At 44.7% G+C, this 23,445-nt stretch overlaps 1 protein-coding gene across 1 annotated transcript in view; it reads right to left on the bottom strand.

Annotated features, from left to right (window-relative positions):
* The window catches only part of dync1h1 (dynein, cytoplasmic 1, heavy chain 1), a 68,408-nt gene that overhangs the window by 27,708 nt on the left and 17,255 nt on the right, over positions 1 to 23,445 (bottom strand). The window contains exons 25-44 of the mRNA XM_038307011.1: positions 22,149 to 22,503; positions 20,671 to 20,865; positions 20,304 to 20,586; positions 20,116 to 20,216; positions 19,859 to 20,018; positions 14,352 to 14,592; positions 14,083 to 14,266; positions 13,785 to 13,997; positions 13,469 to 13,707; positions 13,230 to 13,386; positions 8,127 to 8,351; positions 7,820 to 8,050; positions 7,604 to 7,744; positions 7,282 to 7,515; positions 4,717 to 4,923; positions 4,519 to 4,640; positions 4,260 to 4,425; positions 1,720 to 1,883; positions 1,515 to 1,644; positions 1,288 to 1,421 (exon numbers count right to left, since the gene is read on the bottom strand). Coding sequence (XP_038162939.1) covers positions 1,288 to 1,421; positions 1,515 to 1,644; positions 1,720 to 1,883; positions 4,260 to 4,425; positions 4,519 to 4,640; positions 4,717 to 4,923; positions 7,282 to 7,515; positions 7,604 to 7,744; positions 7,820 to 8,050; positions 8,127 to 8,351; positions 13,230 to 13,386; positions 13,469 to 13,707; positions 13,785 to 13,997; positions 14,083 to 14,266; positions 14,352 to 14,592; positions 19,859 to 20,018; positions 20,116 to 20,216; positions 20,304 to 20,586; positions 20,671 to 20,865; positions 22,149 to 22,503 — 3,882 coding nt within the window. The remainder of the gene's footprint in view (positions 1 to 1,287; positions 1,422 to 1,514; positions 1,645 to 1,719; positions 1,884 to 4,259; positions 4,426 to 4,518; positions 4,641 to 4,716; positions 4,924 to 7,281; positions 7,516 to 7,603; positions 7,745 to 7,819; positions 8,051 to 8,126; positions 8,352 to 13,229; positions 13,387 to 13,468; positions 13,708 to 13,784; positions 13,998 to 14,082; positions 14,267 to 14,351; positions 14,593 to 19,858; positions 20,019 to 20,115; positions 20,217 to 20,303; positions 20,587 to 20,670; positions 20,866 to 22,148; positions 22,504 to 23,445) is intronic.

Here is a 23,445-nt window from a genome sequence, read left to right as displayed (position 1 = left end):
TAAACGACAAGAATTTATCCTCATAGAAATTAGATCTTTTTTTAGCCTTAAAGGTATAGAGGAGTGATATATGGGTTTTATATTTTATGTTCTTTGACAATCATACAAGTTTTGTATCACAAATGAAGCACTCTTATTACCTAGGCACTCTCATTATCCATCTATTATCTTAATGTTGGCAGTGGGCTTTAGGCTGCCCTGCAAGGCTTTAAACCTGGGTTTAACCGGAGACTAAGCCATTCTCAAGCACATATCAAGGTGCTCATTTTGATTCTGTTCATGGTGGAGAATCCTGCTTCACAGCAGCAGGTTGAGCCAAACATCCTCTAAATGTTCAGCGTCATTTTTGAGCACGCCGTTTCACTTTTCTTTCACCAGTTCACCGCAGTTCTTCCAGCAGTCCACACTTTCTCTGCTCTCTTTTTCTCATGGTCTTCTCCTTCTTTCCCATCGCCCGGCTTGCCACAGGTTTGCCTGCTGGGTCTAAAAGTAGCAGCAGCAGCAACCCAGACTGACAGCTCATTGGCTCATTTGGATCACGTGCAGCCTGGAGCCGGACGCTCCGGAGGGCTTTACCGTATTAACAGGAGAAGCGGAGCAAGTAAATTTAGACACTGTCGTCGGACAACATGCGGTAATTTTATAAACGTTTCTAATCAGGTTGGGTCCAGATTAGCCAGCAGGTGGGTCTGGATCAGGTCCGCTAAACCGTGACCTCTGGCCTAGAGATTAGAGCAGTGTGCTTGTGCTCTGAGAAGGTTGCAAGTACCTAGTTCGATCCCCACAGCCTCCACTTTTGGTTCTTGAGCAAAATCCTTAACTCCTGATTGCTCCTCGGGCGCCAAACAATGGCAGCCCACTGCTCCCCGAGGGGATGGGTCAAAATGCAGTGAACAAATTTCCCCTTTGTGGGACAATAGAGGGATTTATATTTTTTACATTTGCATTCACTAGTATCAGCTTTAATCAGGACGTTTACTCACACATCCAGTCCTACCCCGACTCCAAATTGTAGCTGACAATAAAGATTGATGGATTTATTGATTGATTGACAGATGTACAAATAGAGCTAAAAGGGGATCTTCATGGTGCCCCTACTGAGTAGGCTGATTACAAATACAAGCCACACTTTTCAAATTGCTTACCAAAAAAAATGGATTGAAAAAGTAATTCTCCTATTTTCCTTTCAGTCAGTCATACCCAACTCTGTTTATCACATTAATATCCTGTAAAGAGCTGAAGTTGGTGGTAAGGGGTAAACTGGGTGAACAAACTTAGGAGCCTCACCGGTCGATTCTAAGGACGTGGTCCAGGACCTCGTTGAAGAGCACCAGGGGGACGTCCAACTCCTCCTCGTAGAAGACCTTTAGACGGGCTTTCACGTAGTCCCTCAGTTCCTCCTGCTCAACTGGGATGTAATCCTACAAACACAAGAAGATATCTTAAAAAACCCAACAACTAGTCAAGGAGAGGCATAAAAAAAAAAAAAAAAAAAATCAAGATGTTCAGCTCACCTTGGAGAGCCAGTTGCTGTAGAGGATTGGCCTGTTCACAGCCTTCTCCTTATCGATGTTGGGGAAGTGCTTCAGAGCCACCATGTCAATGTTTTCATCCGTCCACCGTCTCTCTTCATCACCTACAAGCCTGGAGACGAAACCACAGATCTATCATCTCGTCTCACAGCCACGGAGCGCACACCTCCAGGTCCGAGTCTCACACCTGTCCTGGAAAAGACGGAGCGCCTCGTGAGCCCAGATACGGATGAGTCCTTCCACAGGGAGGGTTTCTAGCGGCCGCAGGGCCTCAAAGATACCCCTGACCCAGCGGGTCATCTCTCTGGGAGAGTAGATGTAGTGGGGCTGGATGTCCTGGGTAAACCGCTCCTGAAGGAGGGAAAAGAGATGCATTAGCTCAATATTTCATCACATCTTAAACATCACATTGTTTTTGTCAGATAAGCCGTTAAGCTGGTTTAGATCAGATAAGTGACGTCATCTCCATGGTTCCCATCCAACATCGTTTTGTTGGAACTTTTAATTATTCTTTACTCAGGATTAGATCAAGCAGTTTTTGTTGCCTTAATTTGTGAAGTCAAGATAATAAGACATCAGGTTTGTTAATGTTTTAATTCCTAAAAACAGTCTGTCAAATAGTTTAATTATTTTGTCACCTCACATATGATGCTGCTATAGGCTTAGACTGCTGGGGGACATAGGGACCCCTTTTTCATCATTCTATCTCTACTTTTTTTCATAGTAGCTTCATCTGGTCTGTTCCTGTTTGGCTGTGACTCCATCCTGGAGAGAAATATCAGCTGTGCTGCTGCCATCAACACCTTTGTTTCTAGATGTTGGAGCTTGGCCTGTTTTCCAGTGTAGTCCTGTTTCTCTGACTGTGACTAACTGGATGTGCTCTCTTCATCCTCTGGCATGGGAGCTGGCTCGGAGCTCGTCTGCCTGGCTGTGTGTTTCCTGGACGGGGCCGCCTGTGGAGCTGGTTGACAGTTGCCTTTTGTATCTATGCTTCTTTTTCTATGTCTGCTTCTGTCTCCTTGAACCCCAGTGGGCCTCAGCAGATGGCCGCTCACACTGAGCCTGGTTCTGCTGGAGGTTTCTTCATGTTCAAAGGGAGTTTTTCCTCTCCACTGTCGCTACAAGCATGCTTAGTGTGAGGGATTGCTGAAGAGTCAATGAGTCGATGCAATCAGCTGGTTTTCCTTAGATAGAAAACTTTGAATCAATCTGACTGGATGATCTGGTGAACTGGAAAGGGACCTGAGATGACCTGATGTGAATTGGAGCTATAGAAATAAACTGAATTGAATAGAAATTATGCCTTTTGAACGGCTTGAGTATCACATTGTTATGAAATCTTGACAGTTTTCTTCCAATCCTGACGGAAAACAGTGAGGCTGCGTCTCATGTCCGCCCACTTCTAAAGGTTAAAAGTCCAGAATTTCTCACTGTTTAAAGCTGAAAAAGGTTAATTTTGCTGAAAATAGACCCTTTATTATTTGGAATTAGGGTGTAAAATAAAATGTGGATAAGGTGTAGTGCTGTGAATATATATAGGGCCATTATAGATATTTATTCCACTATTTGTGATATATTGTTATTATCCCACATTGCTGGTTTTCCTAGCATCATAAGGCTTGTTTTGTAGAGGTTCCTGGATTAAATGTCTCATTTAAAAAATAAATAAGCAGATGAGACGTGAAGCAACTGATCATAAAGCCGTATGTTCGGAAAGGAAGCTCCAGGCAGAGAAAAAGCTAGAGAATATATATATACGTATATATATATATGTGTGTGTGTGTGTGTGTGTGTGTGTTTACATACATACAGGAGTCATGGAACTCTGCTTACAGCTCCTTCATATTTCATGTACACTAATAACTTGTGTTCATGGTTCTTGTTGATGGCATTAAAATCATTTCTAATAGCATTAAAATAGCATTAAATTAGAGTCACTCATTCCTGTATGAACCCTGTGAGCGCTTAATTTAATATGACATATTAAAAAAATCCCACCATCATCCAGCATATGTTCAGTTTTCTGCCCAAATATATAAATATATATTTGTAGATTTTTGTAACGGGGATAAGGATAATTCAAAACAGCTTTTTTTAATGAACTTGTTTTCTACTCCCAAACTCAGCATCTCTTTTCACTCCTGTAATAAGAAGTTTCTTTTAAATGGATTTGATTAAACTTTAAGTCCCTCTGTATAAAATAAATATTTTGATGGAGATGAGAAATCTGCTTCCTGGTTGGTGAATAACCAATAGTTTGGATCCAATCATTTAAATAAATGGTGTTAGTTTTTTATATATATATATATATATATATATATATATATATATATATATATATATATATATATATATATATATATATATATATATATATATATATAAGAATTGTGCTATAATTTCTAGTCACCGATCTGTTGCTGCTATATTTTAATTTGACGAACCGGAATTTGTCGATGTTCTTTTTCCTGTTTGGTGCGATTGCAATAGCGGATCTTGACCTGGCCGGACCGGAGCGGAGCAAAAAAAATAGCTCGGCTCCGTAATTTGTCGGTGACGGACGGAGAAGACGTACGTGAACGGAGACGTGCGGAGGAGTAGCGGTGGATGTGGAACAGCTCTCATTGATTTCCATGAAAGACAAGCGCTCCGCACGACGTACGTCAGCGGGGCGGAGCGGAGCGCTGACGGAGTATGTGGAATCTGGGGGTCAGAGTGCTGCTCTACCTGAGACATTGTGTAGAACTCGACCATCGCCGCCGTCAGAGGCTCAGCGTAGGTTCGCAGAGACGGGATGAGGCGCAGCATCGCACGGTTGAAGGTTCCATAGATCTGTGTCAGCGAGGCGGGGCCTGGATAGTCCACGTACACCACGGGAACGTGACGCAGGAACCTAGTCAGAAAACACACCATAAAACGGCCAATGATTTGTTTTTTATTCCATCAATATAAGCGGAACCGCAAAGATGAAATCTATCCCCCGCACCTGTGGGTGAGAGGCTTTCTGCCGGGATCAGTGGGAGGATTACAGGCTCCAACAAACTGAATCCTTTCCAGTTTAACCCAGGTCTGGTCTGAGGTACGGTAGAAGCCTCCATGTTCCACCATCTACCAAAACAAAAGGGAAGGAAACGCTGAGTCTGCTGTACGTCTCCATGTTCACCTTACAGAGCGCCGATCCTACCTGTCTGAGGAAGGAGATGACCCTCTGTGTGCCGTACTTGTCCATGTCCGGCAGATTGATCTCGTCGCAGAACAACACCAGCCACTTGCCCAGCTGCACGGGAGCGAGCACAACCCCGTTGGGGGTCCGGCGGTACTCGCAGTAATGGTCGAAGGTCTTTAGCAGGAGTTCGGGGGTGGTGGCGCTGGAGAAGTTCAGACCGACCACCTGGTGGATAGAGAGGAGGGGAAATCTGTTGGGATTCCTGTTCCTGACTCAAACCTTCAGGCATCTCCCCAGACTTCTGTGGATTTCTTTTTTTTGTACAGTTTTGAAAATTTCATGTGATTTAAGGTTAAAAAAAAGGTTTTACTGCATCACTTTCAGCCTGATTGTTTCAGCTACAAAAAAATCTGTTTTAAAAATCAGAACATACCTCCACTTTTTTATTTAATTTATCTGGATTAGAGCAAAAATTTCTCCTTTCCAGAACAAAACGGCATCCTTCTCTTTTCTGCTGAATGTTGTATAAAATGGGTTAAAAAAACAACTAATAACTAACTAATATACAGTTGTATGTTTACATTTTCAATGCTGCTTACCTTAATCACTGATGCCGTTTAAAAAATATTTCTTGAGAGCTGTACTGAACGAAATTTCTTTTTGTATACACTATGTGTAAATAAATAAGAAATAAAGTCTGTCCAAGTCCAAGTCTTTTCATTATTTCGTTTAAAACCATTGAAACATATTTTGTTCCAGAGATATAATTCTTTATCTTTTATTTTGACATCAAGGCCTGAAACTTATTTTATCAAGAAAACAGCAGCTGAATCTCACCATGTTGACTCCATAACATTTTAACATGTCTTTACATGTTTTTGTTTCCTCTGTGTTTAATAAAGCTCCTTTTGTTGAATTTTTTTCCCATGTCAAAAATAAAAATCACCTTCACTTTGCATTACCGTATTTTCACGACTATAAGGCGCATATAAGCGTCTTTTTTTCCCCCTCAAACTGTGCGGTGCGCCCTATGTGTGTTGTTATTGCGGACGTTGTTGAGACCACCATGAGAACGTTAAAGGGGGGAAGTGCGGGCGTGGATTGTGTATAAAAGAACAGGTATGTGCTTTATGCAGAACTCCTCATCTCCTCATTGAGGAGGTGATGAAAGAGTGGCTGAGGGAGGTGAATGTAAGGAGACCAGGTGGTTTTTTCCACTCATCACCATCGCTGTTAATCTGTGACTCCATGCGTGCCCATCTCACAACCGATGTGAAAAACATGGTGAAACAAATGAACGCTGTGCTCGCTGTTATTGCGGGAGGTCTGACAAAGGAACTTCAACCGCTCGACATCGGTGTGAACCGGCCGTTCAAAGTAAGGCTACGTTCATGCGTCTGCTGCTTCATTTTTGCTGCTTGTACCAGTTAGTTCTGACGCGCGGCTGAAGCAGCTTTGCTGCTCTGGCTGCGTGGTGCAAAAGTGTGTCTGACGCGCGTTGGGCGGAGCTTCTCTATCCTTTCTCTGCCTTGCAGCTATATTTGCTGTGATCAGTGGGAATAAAGTAGTTTTAATATGTTTTAAAGTGGGAAAATCCACCTGAAAACTTCATCAGTGCAGTGAGTTCATCCAGATTACAATCCCACCTTCTAATATTATTGTCAGTAGGAATCCCATTCAGCAGCAGCCTCTGGCCGGGTCGCCTCCTCGCGGTTCACCGCGGCGGCTGGTAGGTGTTTTTCATCTAAATAATCCAAACTGCAGGCAGCAGGATGATAAAAGCGAACATATTCTGCCGGCAGATTTCTGCATTTTAAGTTAATTTATGCGTCAATAAACTGTTTCAGAGGAGTGATCATAGCGCTCTGGTCATCAGAGCGATGTGTCTGTCTCTCTGCCAGCTCCCAGGTTTGATTAATACTTTGTAATAAATACATGAATAAAGCACAATCATACTCAGTTTTGCTCCCGCTCTATTTTTAAATACGCAGTAGAGGTATTTAAACGTAGTAGAGGACATGTACCGGTATATAAACCCCGCGTCCTATAATCCGGTGCGCCTTATGTGTGTGTTAAATATAGTAATGGCACACATAACTGAGACTGCGCCTTTTAGTACGGTGCGCCTTATGGTCGTGAAAATACGGTACTGTGAAAGGAAGTAAAGACGTCTAGAGGACAGCTATTAGAGACAAGATTGGGTATTGTTTGAACTTGAATTCTGTTTCTTTTAAGAGAAACGAGGATGAAAGTTTACCCGTTTCAAATGAGCGAGCTAACCCGAGCCTTGCTAATTGAAATAGTCCAAACTTATGAATGAATTATAATTTCTCCAACATTTAACTGTTTTACTATAAAACATTTTCTTTTAGAGTCTTTTTTTAGGGCACTAGTGGCTTGTTTTTAAGTTAAACAGTAGGTTGATTCTTTTATTCTGAAAAACACTTTTTTACCTCGACATTTCCATAATTTTTTCGTCCTTCTAATCTAGTCCAGACTTTAACACCACTGAGGAATCATCACATAATGGATTAAACTTTTTAACCAACTAAGGAGAAAAGTTTCCAGGCGTTCTGTGCTCACCTCCATGTCAGGCAGAGCCCTGAGAGCGCTGAACAACGTCATGGTCTTTCCAGAACCAGGAGGTCCACACAGGACCAGCGGCTTGTGTTCTGCTAGCCAGGTGTAAAGCAGAGCCTCATGGCGAACCGTGTCCAGCGTTGGAACGACGACATCAGGAGACGCCACCTTGTGAGTTTCCACCTCGATCTGGGGCACTTTGCCCTGCCAGGACTGCCACTCCCCAGAGATGCAAACCTGGAGGAAAAAAAACAAAAAAACATGTTGGATTTCCAAGACGACAGACAGGGTAGAAATATCACCACATGTGGGATGAACGCTGTACCTCGTAGTCTATGATGGGAACATTGGGAGCAGAGGGGAGGGGCACAGTGGTGATGCGTCGGATGTACTCTCCGAGCTCGGCCCTCATTTTCAGACGGCCGTCGCCAGAGAAGGACCAGAGGACGGCATAGATCAAATACCTCTGCAAACAGAAAGAAATCCGCTTTGGGGTTCATGTGCTAAAAAAGGAAGCAGTGAGTGGAGGGCGGGGCCTAACCTGCATGTATCTCTCCAGCTGATCGATGGGCATGGGGAAGTCTGGGTGGTTGTTGTTGTACTGAGCCACATTACGGCAGGCTTGGTGCAGCATTGAGAACAGGGAGCCCAGGCAGCGCAGGCGGGTGAAGTCCATGATGTGCTCCATTTTGGATGCGTGCTCCAAGGCTTTAATCACCAGGCCTGTGGAGGTGAAGTACGGCTGCAGGATCGCTGCGGCGTCCCTCTGGATCTACAGCAAAAACAGAACCTTAGTTAAGCTTTAAAATCTGAGCCGTGCGTCTTTATATACACAACGCTTTAATCACCTGCAGCATCGGCGAGGCTGCCTCCTCCTCATCCTCTGTGCCTTTCCTCTTGCGCTGAGCTTCATCCTCCCCTTCGTCCAGCGGGATGCTGCGAATGCGAGCCAGGAAGTTGTTGAAGATCATGTCGGTGCTCAGGACGTCTTCACTGAACCAGACCATGCCGCAGCGAGACACGGTGGCGAGTGTCGCATACTTCAGGTCCTGCACCTCAAACATGACACGCACCTGGACAAAGAGAGCAAAGCAATGGGAATAAGATCCCAACACCACATGCTCTGATTTAAGACCAAGCGACCCCAAGTGAGGCTGCAGCTCTTCCACCGCATCAGTTTCGCTACTTCAGTGATGCGGTTTTACACCGAAATCCCACATCCTTCGCCCCACTGAGCTCCAGACCGCCTGCGCAAAACAAAGCAAGGCCTACAGCCTCCGCTGTTCCTCCCATTTTGCTCTGCTCCGACTTCCTCAGAGCTCAATGAGAGCATCTAGCATATTATTTAATTCATGGGAGAAAAACAGGTGGTAATGAACGCTTAATTTAAAAAGACATATTAAGAAAATCCCCATCAGTATCCTACGGAAGAGGATTAGGTCCACTGGGGGAAAAAAAAAAAAAAAAGTTTACTGATTTTAAAATTTTATTTAAAAAAAAATTCTCAGAATTCTGGCTTGATGCTAACATGATGGTTATCTATCAGAATTCTGAGCGAAAAAAGGTCAGAATTCTGAGATTTAAGTCAGAATTCTGAGATTTAAGTCAGAATTTTGAGATTTAAGTCAGAATTCTGAGATTTAAGTCAGAATTCTGAGATTTAAGTCAGAATTCTGAGCGAAAAAAGGTCAGAATTCTGAGCGAAAAAAGGTCAGAATTCTGAGATTAAAGTCAGAATTCTGAGATTAAAGTCAGAATTCTGAGATTAAAGTCAGAATTCTGAGCGAAAAAAGGTCAGAATTCTGAGCGAAAAAAGGTCAGAATTCTGAGCGAAAAAAGGTCAGAATTCTGAGCGAAAAAAGGTCAGAATTCTGAGCTTAAAGTCAGAATTCTGAGCTTAAAGTCAGAATTCTGAGCTTAAAGTCAGAATTCTGAGCTTAAAGTCAGAATTCTGAGCTTAAAGTCAGAATTCTGAGCGAAAAAAGGTCAGAATTCTGAGATTAAAGTCAGAATTCTGAGATTAAAGTCAGAATTCTGAGATTAAAGTCAGAATTCTGAGCGAAAAAAGGTCAGAATTCTGAGCTTAAAGTCAGAATTCTGAGCTTAAAGTCAGAATTCTGACATTAAAGTCAGAATTCTGAGATTAAAGTCAGAATTCTGAGCGAAAAAAGGTCAGAATTCTGAGCGAAAAAAGGTCAGAATTCTGAGCGAAAAAAGGTCAGAATTCTGAGCTTAAAGTCAGAATTCTGAGCGAAAAAAGGTCAGAATTCTGAGATTAAAGTCAGAATTCTGAGCGGAAAAAGGTCAGAATTCTGAGATTAAAGTCAGAATTCTGAGCGAAAAAAGGTCAGAATTCTGAGCGAAAAAAAGGTCAGAATTCTGAGATTAAAGTCAGAATTCTGAGATTAAAGTCAGAATTCTGAGCGAAAAAAGGTCAGAATTCTGAGATTAAAGTCAGAATTCTGAGATTAAAGTCAGAATTCTGAGAAAAAAGTCAGAATTCTGAGAAAAAAGTCAGAATTCTGAGATTACAGGTGCTGGTCATAAAATTAGAATATCATGAAAAAGTAGATTGATTTCAGTAATTCCATTTAAAAAGTGAAACTTGTATATTATATTCATACATTACATACAAACTCATATATTTCAGATGTTTATTTTGTTTAATTTTGATGATTACAAATGACAACAAATTAAAATCTCAAATTCATCATATCAGAAAATTAGAATATTACTGAAGACCAATAAAAACAAAGGATTTATAGAAATGTTGGCCAACTGAAAAGTATGAACATGAAAAGTATGAGCATGTACAGCACTCAGTATTTAGTTGGGCCTCCTTTGGCCTGTATTACTGCAGCAATGCGGCGTGGCATGGAGTCGATCAGTCTGTGGCACTGCTCAGGTGTTATGATAGCCCAGGTTGCTCTAATAGTGGCTTTTAGCTCTTCTGAATTGTTGGGTCTGGTGTATTGCATCTTCTTCTTCACAATACCCCATAGATTTTCTATGGGGTTAAGGTCAGGAGAGTTTGCTGGCCAATTAAGAACAGGGATACCATGGTCCTTCAACCAGGTACTGGTAGCTTTGGCACTGTGTGCAGGTGCCAAGTCCTGTTGGAAAATAAAATCTGCATCTCCAAAAAGTTGGTCAGCTGCAGGAAGCATGAAGTGCTCTAAAACTTCCTGGTATGTGGCTGCGTTGACCCTGGACCTCAGAAAACACAATGGACCAACACCAGCAGATGACATGGCACCCCAAACCATCACTGACTGTGGAAACTTTACACTGGACTTCAAGCAACGTGGATGAAGTGCCTCTCTTCTTTTCCTCCAGACTCTGGGACCTTGATTTCCAAAGGAAATGCAAAATTTACTTTCATCAGAGAACATGACTTTGGACCACTCACCAGCAGTCCAGTCCTGTTTCTCTTTAGACGCTTCTGACGCTGTCTGTGGTTCAAGAGTGGCTTGACACAAGGAATGCGACAGCAGAAACCCATGTCTTTCATACGTCTGTGTGTGGTGGTTCTTGAAGCACTCACTCCAGCTGCAGTCCACTCTTTGTGAATCTCCCCCACATTTTTGAATGGGTTTTGTTTCACAATCCTCTCCAGGGTGCGGTTATCTCTCTTGCTTGTACACTTTTTTCGACCACATCTTTTCCTTCCCTTCGCCTCTCTATTAATGTGCTTGGACACTGAGCTCTGTGAACAGCCAGCCTCTTTAGCGATGACCTTTTGTGTCTTGCCCTCCTTGTGCAAGGTGTCGATGGTCGTCTTTTGGACAACTGTCAAGTCAGCAGTCTTCCCCATGATTGTGTAGCCTATAGAACTAGACTGAAAGACCATTTAAAGGCTTTTGCAGGTGGTTTGAGTTAATTAGCTGATTAGAGTGTGGCACCAGGGGCCATCAATTTTGAACCTTTTCACAATATTCTAATTTTCTGATATGATGAATTTGAGATTTTCATTTGTTGTCATTTGTAATCATCAAAATTAAACAAAATAAACATCTGAAATATATGAGTTTGTATGCAATGTATGAATATAATATACAAGTTTCACTTTTTAAATGGAATTACTGAAATCAATCTACTTTTTCATGATATTCTAATTTTATGACCAGCACCTGTAAAGTCAGAATTCTGAGCGAAAAAAGGTCAGAATTCTGAGATTAAAGTCAGAATTCTGAGATTAAAGTCAGAATTCTGAGATTAAAGTCAGAATTCTGAGCGAAAAAAGGTCAGAATTCTGAGCGAAAAAAGGTCAGAATTCTGAGCGAAAAAAGGTCAGAATTCTGAGATTAAAGTCAGAATTCTGAGCGAAAAAAGGTCAGAATTCTGAGCTTAAAGTCAGAATTCTGAGATTAAAGTCAGAATTCTGAGATTAAAGTCAGAATTCTGAGATTAAAGTCAGAATTCTGAGCGAAAAAAGGTCAGAATTTTGAGCAAAAAAAGGTCAGAATTCTGAGCGAAAAAAGGTCAGAATTCTGAGATTAAAGTCAGAATTCTGAGATTAAAGTCAGAATTCTGAGATTAAAGTCAGAATTCTGAGCGAAAAAAGGTCAGAATTCTGAGATTAAAGTCAGAATTCTGAGATTAAAGTCAGAATTCTGAGCGAAAAAATGTCAGAATTCTGAGATTAAAGTCAGAATTCTGAGATTAAAGTCAGAATTCTGAGCGAAAAAAGGTCAGAATTCTGAGATTAAAGTCAGAATTCTGAGATTAAAGTCAGAATTCTGAGCGAAAAAAGTCAGAATTCTGACTTTTTTTCCCCCATACTAAACTGAAATAAAATTTAAAAGTCAGTTAACTTTTTTCAGTGGCTCTAATCCTCTTCCGTAGCATCCAGCATATGTGCCCAAATATTATCTTTTTGATGTGGATTTTTGTGAAAGGGATAACAATGATCATACAAAATAGTTTATGAACTATGTTTGTTCTCTACTTCCAAACTCAGCATCTCTTCATCCATGCCTGCGATAAGAAGTTTCTTCTGAAATTGTGAGATGCGCTCTTGGAAGTTTTGACTGGATTTGATTGAACCTTTACACATCTCAGTATAAAATAAATATTTTGATAAAAAAAAAACAGATCTTATCAATGTTATTTGTCATGTTTGGTGCGATTGCAATGGCGGATCTTGACCTGAGCAGATTAAAAAAATAACTAAAAATAGCTCGGCTCTGCAGTTTTGACGGTGAAGGACGGAGAAGACGTGCGGACGAGTAGCGTTGGATGTGGAACAGTTTTCATTGATTAACAGAAAAGCACTCCGCACGATGTACGTGAGCGGGGCGAAGCGGGGCTCGGGGATGTGGAATCTGGGGGTTAAAGTCTCACAGTAAACCAAAGTGTGAGCAGATTCAGTTGGAGTTGTAGTAGCTCCTAGTTCCTCTTCCTTCTTCTTTCTGGGGGGTAAAAACTTTGGATCCAAACTGAAGGAAAATATTAACTTTTATTTTAGTCATTTCCAAACAATTTAACATCCAGTTAATCTTATTTATTGTGTAAGGTCTGACTATGCTAAATGGATCAATAGGAAGCATCCTGCTTCCTTCACCTCCTTCCTTACTGCTGAGACTATTTGGACAGCACTGAAACTGAAATATTCAATTATTCAAATCAACTAATTTACTAATCAGTTGTTAGGTGGAGTATACAGACTAACAGGCCATCTGCTGATAAAAAAACAAAACGTCCCAATCAGAACAGTAAATATGTCAGAATCGTTTAATATAAATAAACATTTTGCATCTAAAATAAAAATGTTAGCTGTGAACAAGCTCTGTCCAGAACCCCTTTAGTGGCCCAGTTTTAGCTTGACTGTGTCTAAATTCTGTATAAAATGTCCTTTAAGGTGTCTTTTGATTATCAAATATTAATAAATCAACAGATTGATCGATTATCAAAATAGTTTGGACCCCGGCTTCAAAGCGGCACGCTCTTACGTTTGGCGGTAAGCTCAGACGCTCTCCATTGGGCAGCGTCAGCAGCTTGTTGTCGTCGAGCACCGAGTTCAGATTCTCCACCCACTCCGGGTCGACGTCGCCGTCGAAGATGATCCACTGGCGCTTCTGCAGCTCTCCTCGGACGTTGTCGATGATCCTGAACGGAGAACAAGTTTATGCATTCAGATTCCTTTATAACCACATTAGTTGTTGAAGGTTTTAACGCCGCCGCCACTCACTTCCTGAGGATGTGTGTGAACAAGCCGTCGGTCCATTCGCGGGTGTTTGGGTCTAAAGTTCCGTACAGATGGTCCTTGATGATGGCCTTGGGGTCAATGATGTGAGCCACGCCCTCGACACCCTCCAGCCGTTCCAGGGCTTTGAGGAGCACCCTCCACGCCATGGTCTTCCCACTTCCAGAAGGACCCACCATCATCAGACCGTGGTTGATCTGAGTGATCTGATAGAGCTGGAGCACCTGGAGTGGGTTCATGTAGAGAAGGTTAAAGTCGCTGCTCCTACATCTAGATAAACATCCCGAGGTCGACCGCTTACCTTCTCCACCCACATGCTGCCAACATCGTCGCCGTCTCCATAGGTGAGGTACATTTCGCTGCAGACCTTCTTGAGCTCCTCCCTCAGAGCCGTCATCTCTCCTCGCTGGTACTGAACTCCAGGGAAGACATCAGACAGCAGGCTGAAGAGCAGAGGGATGTCCTCCGCCACCAGCTTAGGCACCATGGTCTCACACACGCTCTGGATCAGGATCTACAGCAACAACAGACCCAGGGTTAGAGCTCCAAGAACAATGCAAGCGGACTTCAAGGTGTTGATGGGACTTTTTTTGCTGTACCTCTTGTTCTGGAAGGTTCTCTGCTATTTCATTCTCGTCCACATCCTCACCACGCTCCAGCTTCTCCCTCTTGATCCTCTGGATGCGCTCACGCTTCACGTTACCGGCGCTGATCAGCACGCTCTTCAGGGCGCGGAGGCCGAAGTCATAGTGGCTCTGAGATGACAGCTGCTCGTCACACAGCCTGGAAGATGGAAGCAGGAGAGTCCGTCAGAGGGAGACGGGCTTTCTAAATCCCCAGGGAGAGATTTTAAACCACTTCAACACACTTAAAGAAGGGTACGATCTTCTTGGCGAGCGTCTCCGCTGTCCGGAAGCCCTGAGAGTAGAGCATGACCTGAGCGATGAGCTGCCGGTCAGGCTTCGTCATGGCCAAGCTGCGGAACAGCTTCTTCAGGTTGTCGGGCAGGTTGGAGCGGCCGGCGTAGCCAGGGTTCATGGTGATGAAGATGGCCATGTCGGGGCTCACCTTCACCTGTTTGTTCAGGAGCTCCGTTGTGACGGGCACGCCTGGATCGGAGGCAACAGAACGCACTCAGTGTGTGGTTTTCAGGATGCTGCGCACAGCGAGTATAAAATAAACTACAGCCCAAAAACACTGAATGGTATGGAGTGATCTTTGTTCCATTATTGTTGAAAACCAAAATAAGAAAAAAAAAAAAAAAGGGGGTTTTGCAGATAGAAATTTTTAAAACCATTAATCAGATTAATCAACTAATTTATTGTTCGATAAATCGTTAACTGGAATATAAAGACTCTAAAATGTGTCTCTAGCCGGCAGAGCGACCCACCCTGAGCAGAAATTATACAAAAATTATTTTTAAAAAAATTATGTAAACATTTTGCATTTAAGATAAAGATCTTCTTCTTCAGTCATTCTGCTCTATCCACTCCTCAACTGGAATAGTTTAAGTTTTACTTGTTTTAATGAATCTTCTTTAAGGATCCTTTTGTTATGCAATAAGTAATCGAAAAAATAAACAAATTAGTCGATTTGCAAAATAACTGCTAGTTGCAGGCTTAATCAACAGTAACGTTGCCAGTTTTGTTTTTTCAATTTTTTTCCCCCAAATTTATATATAGTCTTTGGATGTATTATTTGTTTTTTATTGATGGTTTTAAATAAAAAGTCATAGCTAAGACCTTTAGGCCGCAAAAGCTCAATCAGATTCAGGTTTGGACTTTGACTAGGCCATTCTCTGACTGCATGTTCTGGCCGATTCTCCTGCTGCACACTGAACCTCAGTTTTAGGCCACGTCCACACGAAGCCGAACCCTGGCCTAAAAGCACAAATTTTTCACCAAACCAGCCTCTCATCCATACGAAGCCGGCGTTTTGGGGGTCTGTAAACGATCTTTTTTTTATTCAGCCTTCAGCATGGGAAGATTTTGAAACGCCGTTTTGGCGTTTCCATCTTTAAGGTCTGACCGCATTTTTTTTTTTTTTTTTTTTTTTTTTTTTTTTTTTTTACACACACGCGTCATAGCGTCGCCTCTAAACACGCATGCGCGACACAGTATCACAACAACAATGGCGCCGTACTGTGTTGAATGGTTGCTGCTCATGCTACTCACCCTGCTGTCGGGCTTACAACAGAATCTTCTTCTTCTGGAATATCTCCAGGAAGAACAGAGCAATATCGACCACATAGTTCAGCACCTGAATTTGACTGAACCACGAAAATGGACCCGCAGGGCCATTTTCCGGTTTTCCGGTTTGGTTGTAGTATAAATATTACTGCGCATGCCCAACATTTCGTTGCCTGTTTTCGCCCATTTTTGCTTTGGCACCACAGCACCACTTACAGGCCTGGCATACATTTTGCAGCGTTTTCTTGCATTCGTGTGGACGATCACATTATTTTACGTCTCCGTCTTTACGACAAACGTTCTGGAAAATATTAGCGTTTCGTGTTCGTTTTGACTTCGTGTGGACGGGGCCTCAGTCAAGGTTTGTTGTAGATTTAGCGTATTCTGCCTTCACAGCTTTCCCGACCCCGCTAAAAGCATTCCAACAGAATAATGCAGCCACCACCATGTTTTACAGCGGAGAGGTCTCCTTGGTCTGCCACCTTATCGTGGTGGAGAGGTTTGAGTGTCCCAATGATCCTGGGAGCTATGCTGTCTGGGGCTTTATGCCCCTGGTAGGGTCACCCAAGGCAGACAGGTCCTAGGTGAGGAACCAGACAAAGCGCAGCCCAAAGACCCTTATGATGAGTACAATAATTGGATCCAGCGTTCCCTCGCCCGGACGCGGGTCACCGGGGCCCCACTCTGGAGCCAGGCCTGGAGGGGGGGCACGATGGCGAGCGCCTGGTGGCCGGGCTTTTACCCATGGGGCCCGGCCGGGCTCAGCCCGAAGAGGAAACATGGGTCCCCCCTTACATGGGCCCACCACCCGTGAGAGGGGCCATAGGGGTCGGGTGCAATGTGTGTTGGCGGCCGGGGGAGGGGACCCTGGCGGTCCGATCCTCGGCTGCAGAAGCTGGCTCTTGGGACGTGGAATGTCACCTCGCTGGTGGGGAAGGAGCCGGAGCTAGTGTGTGAGGCTGAGAGGTTCCGGCTAGAAATAGTCGGTCTCACCTCAACGCATGGTTCTGGTTCTGGAACCAGTCTCCTTGAGAGGGGCTGGACATACTTCCACTCTGGAGTTGCCCACGGTGAGAGGCGCCGGGCAGGAGTGGGCATACTTGTTGCCCCCCATCTCGGCGCCTGTACGTTGGGGTTTACCCCGGTGAACGAGAGGGTAGCCTCCCTCCGCCTACGGGTGGGGGGACGGGTTCTGACTGTTGTCTGTGCTTACGGGCCGAACAACAGTTCAGATTACCCACCCTTCTTGGAGTCCTTAGAGGGGGTACTGGAGGGTGCCCCTCCTGGGGACTCCCTTGTTCTGCTGGGAGACTTCAACGCTCACGTGGGCAATGACAGTGAGACCTGGAGGGGCGTGGTTGGGAGGAATGGCCGCCCTGATCTGAACTCGAGTGGTGTTCTGTTGTTGGACTTCTGTGCTCGTCATGGATTGTCCATAACGAACACCATGTTCAAGCATAAGGGTGTCCATATGTGCACATGGCACCAGGACACCCTAGGCCGCAGTTCGATGATCGACTTTGTCATCGTTTCATCGGACTTGCGGCCGTATGTCTTGGACACTCGGGTGAAGAGAGGTGCTGAGCTTTCCACTGACCACTACCTGGTGGTGAGTTGGCTCCGGTGGTGGGGGAGGATGCCGGTCAGACCTGGCAGGCCCAAACGTGTTGTGAGGGTCTGCTGGGAACGTCTGGCGGAGTCCCCTGTTAGGCGGAGCTTTAACTCCCATCTCCGGCAGAACTTCGAACACATCCCGGGGGAGGTGGGGGACATTGAGTCCGAGTGGACCATGTTCCGTTCCTCCATTGTCGAGGCGGCTTATCTGAGCTGCGGCCGCAAGGTTGTCGGTGCCTGTCGTGGCGGCAACCCTCGAACCCGTTGGTGGACACCTCCGGTGAGGGATGCTGTCAGGTTGAAGAAGGAGGCCTATCGGGCTTTTTTTGGCCTGTGGGACTCCGGAATCAGCTGATGGGTACCGGCGGGCGAAGCGGCATGCGGCTCGGATGGTTGCTGAGGCAAAAACTCGGGTGTGGGAGGAGTTTGGAGAGGCCATGGAGAAAGACTTCCGCACGGCTCCGAAGCGATTCTGGTCCGCCATCCGGCGTCTCAGGAGGGGGAAGCGGTGCAGCACCAACACTGTTTATAGTGGGGATGGTGTGCTGCTGACCTCCACTCGGGACGTTGTGGGTCGGTGGGCGGAATACTTCGAAGACCTCCTCAATCCCACCAACATGTCTTCCATTGAGGAAGCTGGGCCTGGGGACTCTGGGCTGGGCTCTCCAATCTCTGTGGGCGAGGTCGCCGAGGTGGTTAAAAAGCTCCTCGGTGGCAGGGCCCCGGGGGTGGATGAGATCCGCCCGGAGTTCCTCAAGGTCCTGGATGTTGTGGGGTTGTGTTGGCTGACACGACTCTTCAACATTGCATGGACATCGGGGGCAGTCCCCCTGGATTGGCAGACTGGGGTGGTGGTCCCCCTATTCAAAAAGGGGAACCGGAGGGTGTGCTCCAATTACAGGGGAGTCACACTCTTAAGCCTCCCCGGCAAGGTCTATTCGGGGGTGCTGGAGAGGAGGGTCCGTCGGATAGTCGAACCTCGGATTCAGGAAGAGCAGTGTGGTTTCCGTCCTGGTCGTGGAACGCTGGACCAGCTCTACACCCTCAGCAGGGTCCTGGAGGGTGCATGGGAGTTCGCCCAACCAGTCTACATGTGCTTTGTGGACTTGGAGAAGGCGTTCGACCGTGTCCCTCGGGGGGCCCTGTGGGGGGTTCTCCGGGAGTACGGGGTGCCGGGCCCTTTGATACGGGCTGTCAGGTCCCTGTATGACCGGTGTCAGAGTCTGGTCCGCATTGCCGGCAGTAAGTCGGGCTCGTTTCCAGTGAGAGTTGGACTCCGCCAGGGCTGCCCTTTGTCACCGATTCTGTTCATTACCTTCATGGACAGAATTTCTAGGCGCAGCCAAGGTGTTGAGGGGATCCGTTTTGGTGGCCTTAGGATTGCGTCTCTGCTTTTTGCAGATGATGTGGTCCTGTTGGCTTCATCAAGTCGTGATCTGCAGCTCTCGCTGGATCGGTTCGCAGCCGAGTGTGAAGCGGCCGGGATGGGGATCAGTGCCTCCAAATCCGAGGCCATGGTCTTGAGCCGGAAAAGGGTAGAGTGCCTTCTCCGGGTCAGGGGGGGTGTCCTGCCCCAAGTGGAGGAGTTTAAGTATCTTGGGATCTTGTTCACGAATGAGGGAAGAAGGGAGCGGGAGATCGACAGGCGGATTGGTGCAGCGTCTGCCGTGAAGCGGGCACTGTACCGGTCCGTAGTGGTGAAGAGAGAGCTGAGTCAAAAAGCGAAGCTCTCGATTTACCGGTCGATCTACGTTCCTACCCTCATCTATGGTCATGAACTCTGGGTCATGACCGAAAGAACGAGATCGCGGATACAAGCGGCCGAAATGGGTTTCCTCCGTAGGCTGGCTGGGCTCTCCCTTAGAGATAGGGTGAGAAGCTCGGTCATCCGGGAGGGACTCGGAGTAGAGCCGCTGCTCCTCCACGTCGAGAGGAGCCAGTTGAGGTGGCTTGGGCATCTGTTTAGGATGCCTCCTGGACGCCTCCCTGGTGAGGTGTTCCGGGCACGTCCCACCGGGGGGAGGCCCCGGGGAAGACCCAGGACACGCTGGAGAGACTATGTTTCTCGGCTGGCCTGGGAACGCCTTGGGGTTCCTCCTGAAGAGCTGGAAGAAGTGGCTGGGGAGAGGGAAGTCTGGGCCTCCCTTCTTAAGCTGCTGCCCCCGCGACCCGACCCCGGATAAGCGGAGGAAGATGGATGGATGGATGGATGGAGGTCAGTTTTTTTTGGATGCATTTATGATGACTGGGGGTGAACTTTAGAGGCTTTAACAGAGATCTGGAAGATCTTCAAATCTTGGGATACTAGAAACTCACCCTGCTTTAAATTTTCCTAATCTTTCTCTGCAAAATGCCAGCTGGGTTTATTCGCAATGAAGGTTGTTCTTTAACCTCTGCGGCCAAAAGAACAGCTTGTGAAAAAACTAAAAGTTGATTAACCTTCTAAAATAATGCAACAGTTTGTGTTTATCTATCAAATAAAATCCACTGAGGTTTTGTTAGAATAACAAATGTGTAGAGATATGTCTGCAAAACATTAAAACATGACTTAGTCCGGGATTTTTACACGTACTCCTGTCTCTGTTGGGGTTGCTGTGCTCCCTCAGTGCCACCTGGATGTACTGGACCTGCTGGGAGACGGCTGACAGCATTCTCTCCTCCAGACGGTTGAACTCGTCGAAGCAGCCCCAGGCTCCCACCTGACACAGGCCCACGAAGATGCGACCCATGGCCTGCAGAAAAAGAAAAGCAGAGATATTATTTGCATGTTTTTGGGAATAACAACAATAATTCAACATTCACCTAAAACCTGGAACAGTCATATCATACCTGGAAATCGAAGGTTTCATCACAGTTGAAGACCAGGACGAAGCGTCCGAGCTGGTGTCCGAGGGCTTTCACAGACTCCGTCTTTCCCGTTCCAGCAGGACCTGGGAGATTAACAAACCGAGTCAAGATCTGTTTTATATTAAAAAAAATCAAGCTGTAATAACAAAAAACTGGTTCCGCCTTCATACCAAAAGGTGATCCACCAAGACGAGCCTCCAGAGCCTGGGTCATGGTCAGATAGCAGCGGTCTGTCAGTGGCGTCTGAACCAGTTTGTCCTGAACGCCCAGGTACTCGAAGCCGTAGTTGAACTTGGCGTTGGCCATCTGAATGGACAGCTGCTGCAGGACGTCCGTCTGCTTGGGGTCGAAGTAGAAACGCATCTGGCTAAGCCAATCGAAGGACTTGGGGTTGTCGATCTTGTTCTTGATCAGAGTCCTCGTGACGTCGCGCTGGTGCACCAGCTCCGTGATCTGAGAGGCGGGTGAAAAATGGGAGCATTTATGCAGCTTCATTTAAAAAGAAAAACATCCAAGATGATTAAAAACTCCTTTCACCAGGTGCTCCAACTTCCTCCTGCGGATAGGAGGCTGCTCCATCAGCACAGTGTCGGCCAGCACGTTCAGGGTGGCCTCCACGTTTGACAGCACTCCCTGCATGGGGGACATGTCGCCGCCACCAGAGATGGTGGTCAGGGCAGACTCTATGTTCTCAGACCAGGCAATCTGTGCGGAGAGGACCACCAGCTGGGCCTGAAGAGCAGAGAATCACTTTAAATCAAGGTTTAAAATACAGCGAATCTGATTTTTTATAATTTTAAATATGAAAATAAAGTTGTATATCTGATAGGTTCTACTGAAGTTTTAAAATCCCTAAAAAATTCAGTTTTTATTCATTTTGATTAAAAATGTGTTTAAACATATTTGTGTTCTTAATTAGAAACATGGAGGTAATATTTTTTACAGCTCATCAAAAATGGAGGAAATGTGGACAATTTCTCAGTTTGTGACTCATTTTTACAATATAAAGACAAATATTAGCTGCAGAGTTTAATGTCAGGCTATGCATCAATGAACGGATGCATTAAGCAGTATCTGCAGTCATTTGATAAAACATTTTGCACTTATCTAAGGACTCATGAGTGCATGAGTGGACGAACGAGTGATTAAATGCATGCAGGGATGCAAAATGGAGGAACTGGTGAATAAATGCGAGAATTTATAAAAAAAAAACGTTACAGGGATGAACAAATAAATGCATGGAATTAATATATGAAGGGGTGCATGCATGGAAGAAATTGCAAATAAATACATGGTGCAAAATAAATGAATAACTGAAGGAAGGAGTGTAAATGTAGCTGAATTAATGCATGGATAGATGCAAATTAAATGTATTAATGAATTAGGAATTAATGAACAAATGACGGAGTTCCCGCATGGATGAATCTGTGAATCAATGGATGCAGAAATGAATGGATGAAGGGGTACCTACATGCATTAATGAGTAAATGGAGGCATGATGCATAAACAAATAAAATAAAGGACTGCATATGTGGATAATTGATTAAAGGAATGAACAGAATGAAGCAGAATAAAAAAATTGATAAATAAAGGAGTGCTTTAATTAATTAATATTAAATTTGTATTCATGATCTATCATGAAAATTAAGTTCAGCCTTATTATCGACTGTTTTAACCTAACATAAGCCAGATTGATGTCATGTAGAATTCAATTTGAACTACAGGATATCCGTCTATAAAGCCTACCATAGAAAGAGTTCCCAAAAGGGAGGGACATTAAGTGCAATTCTTCAAGCTGATTGGGTACCTGCCCCCCATGTCAAGTTTTTAGCCAATCACAGCAGCAGTAGCAATTTTTTTTTTTTTTTACATTTGATCACTTTATGGAATGGAATTGTTCTGAAAGCTGTACAAAAAGAAATTTTGTTCTGTATACACTTTAAAAGTTGTCCAAGTCTAAGCCAACCTGATTTGTTTCACAACAGGCAGAGCTGTTTATCTGCGTGCGTCCTGACCTGGTAACGATCAATCCAGTTGATGTACTGCGTCAGGTCGATGGCTGTTCCCTTGTTGAAGGCCGAGACCTCGGTGACCGACTCCGCGAGCAGCTTAGCCAGAGTTACTCTCATCTCCTTCTCCACCAGGGTCAGCCACTCGTTGATCTTTGGATGCTCTGTGATGGACACCGGTGTCTTGTAGAGCACTTCCTCTCCCTCCCGGGAGGAGATTCCCAGCACCTCGGTGTTGTCTTCATTCAGCAGGATGCTGGAGACCCCGGCAAACATCTTCTTGAAATGTTTCTGGAGTTTGGCCACGTTCTTGCTATTGCCTATGATCTCCAGCAGGTCCTCGTCTCCAACGAAGTAGAACCTGTCAGCAGGGAGCAGATTTCATGAGATTCCATAACTGAGGGTTTAAACCAGAGCTTCAACTGTAATTCTTTTTCTTTAAAAGTTGTAATTTTTGACATAAATTCCCAGAGTTTAAAACTGAAACTGAATATTTTTCTAGAGTCAACTTGAGCCTCTCATCCTTCTTAATTTATTTGTTAAGTACAAATGCAAAGTCTCATTGAAGTTCTTTTTACTGGATTGGATTTATATCTGGATCCTTGAGACCATTAAAATGGATTTAAAAAGTGAAAAAGAAAAAAAAAAGAAAAATACTTTTTTTGGGATTTTGACAACACTTTGTTTTACGTCAATAATTGATTCTATTGTTTGAATTGTGTAAATAAAATCAGTTAAAATAAAATTTTAAGTGTGAGCTAAAAAAGCATTAAATGAGGAGCTTGTTCTAGTGTAGTTGTCCATCATCTGACACAGCACATAAAATGCTGTTAAAACCCCACAGCTGAATAAAATCCTCTATGTTCTGTGTGATTCTGTTGAATTCAAACTCCAGCCTCATTCTGGCTTTAATGCTGCACTTCCACAGAGCCGCCGCATCAAGCTCCCTCCTGCCGTCCGTCTCTGCGGGACAAGTAAACGGCCATCTTTACTTCACTGATTAAAACATTTAAAAGTTGGGCCTAGGGGTGTAAATAATTAATCGTTTTGTATCGATGCATCGATCCAACAGCCGACGTTCCGATGCATCGATACGTCCGCAAGAGAATCGATTCATGTTTTTTTTTCCTCTGGTCTATTTTTATCCATTTGCTCCTGGACGTAATTCTCCCTCCCGTGCTGCGGTGGCGCTAAACCTATTTTGCCCTCCTACCTCGCTTCCTGGTTATACTCATACAGCAGTGTGTTGCAGTGAGCTTGACACAGACATTTTTGATTTATGCTCAATATTGAAGCGTGGTCT

The sequence above is a fragment of the Cyprinodon tularosa genome, unplaced genomic scaffold (genome assembly GCF_016077235.1).
Source record: "Cyprinodon tularosa strain WSP-4 unplaced genomic scaffold, ASM1607723v1 ctg6, whole genome shotgun sequence".
Classification (NCBI taxonomy): Eukaryota; Metazoa; Chordata; class Actinopteri; order Cyprinodontiformes; family Cyprinodontidae; genus Cyprinodon; species Cyprinodon tularosa.
Note: the sequence above shows the minus strand (reverse complement) of the source record. Positions and strands in the feature narration are given on the sequence as shown.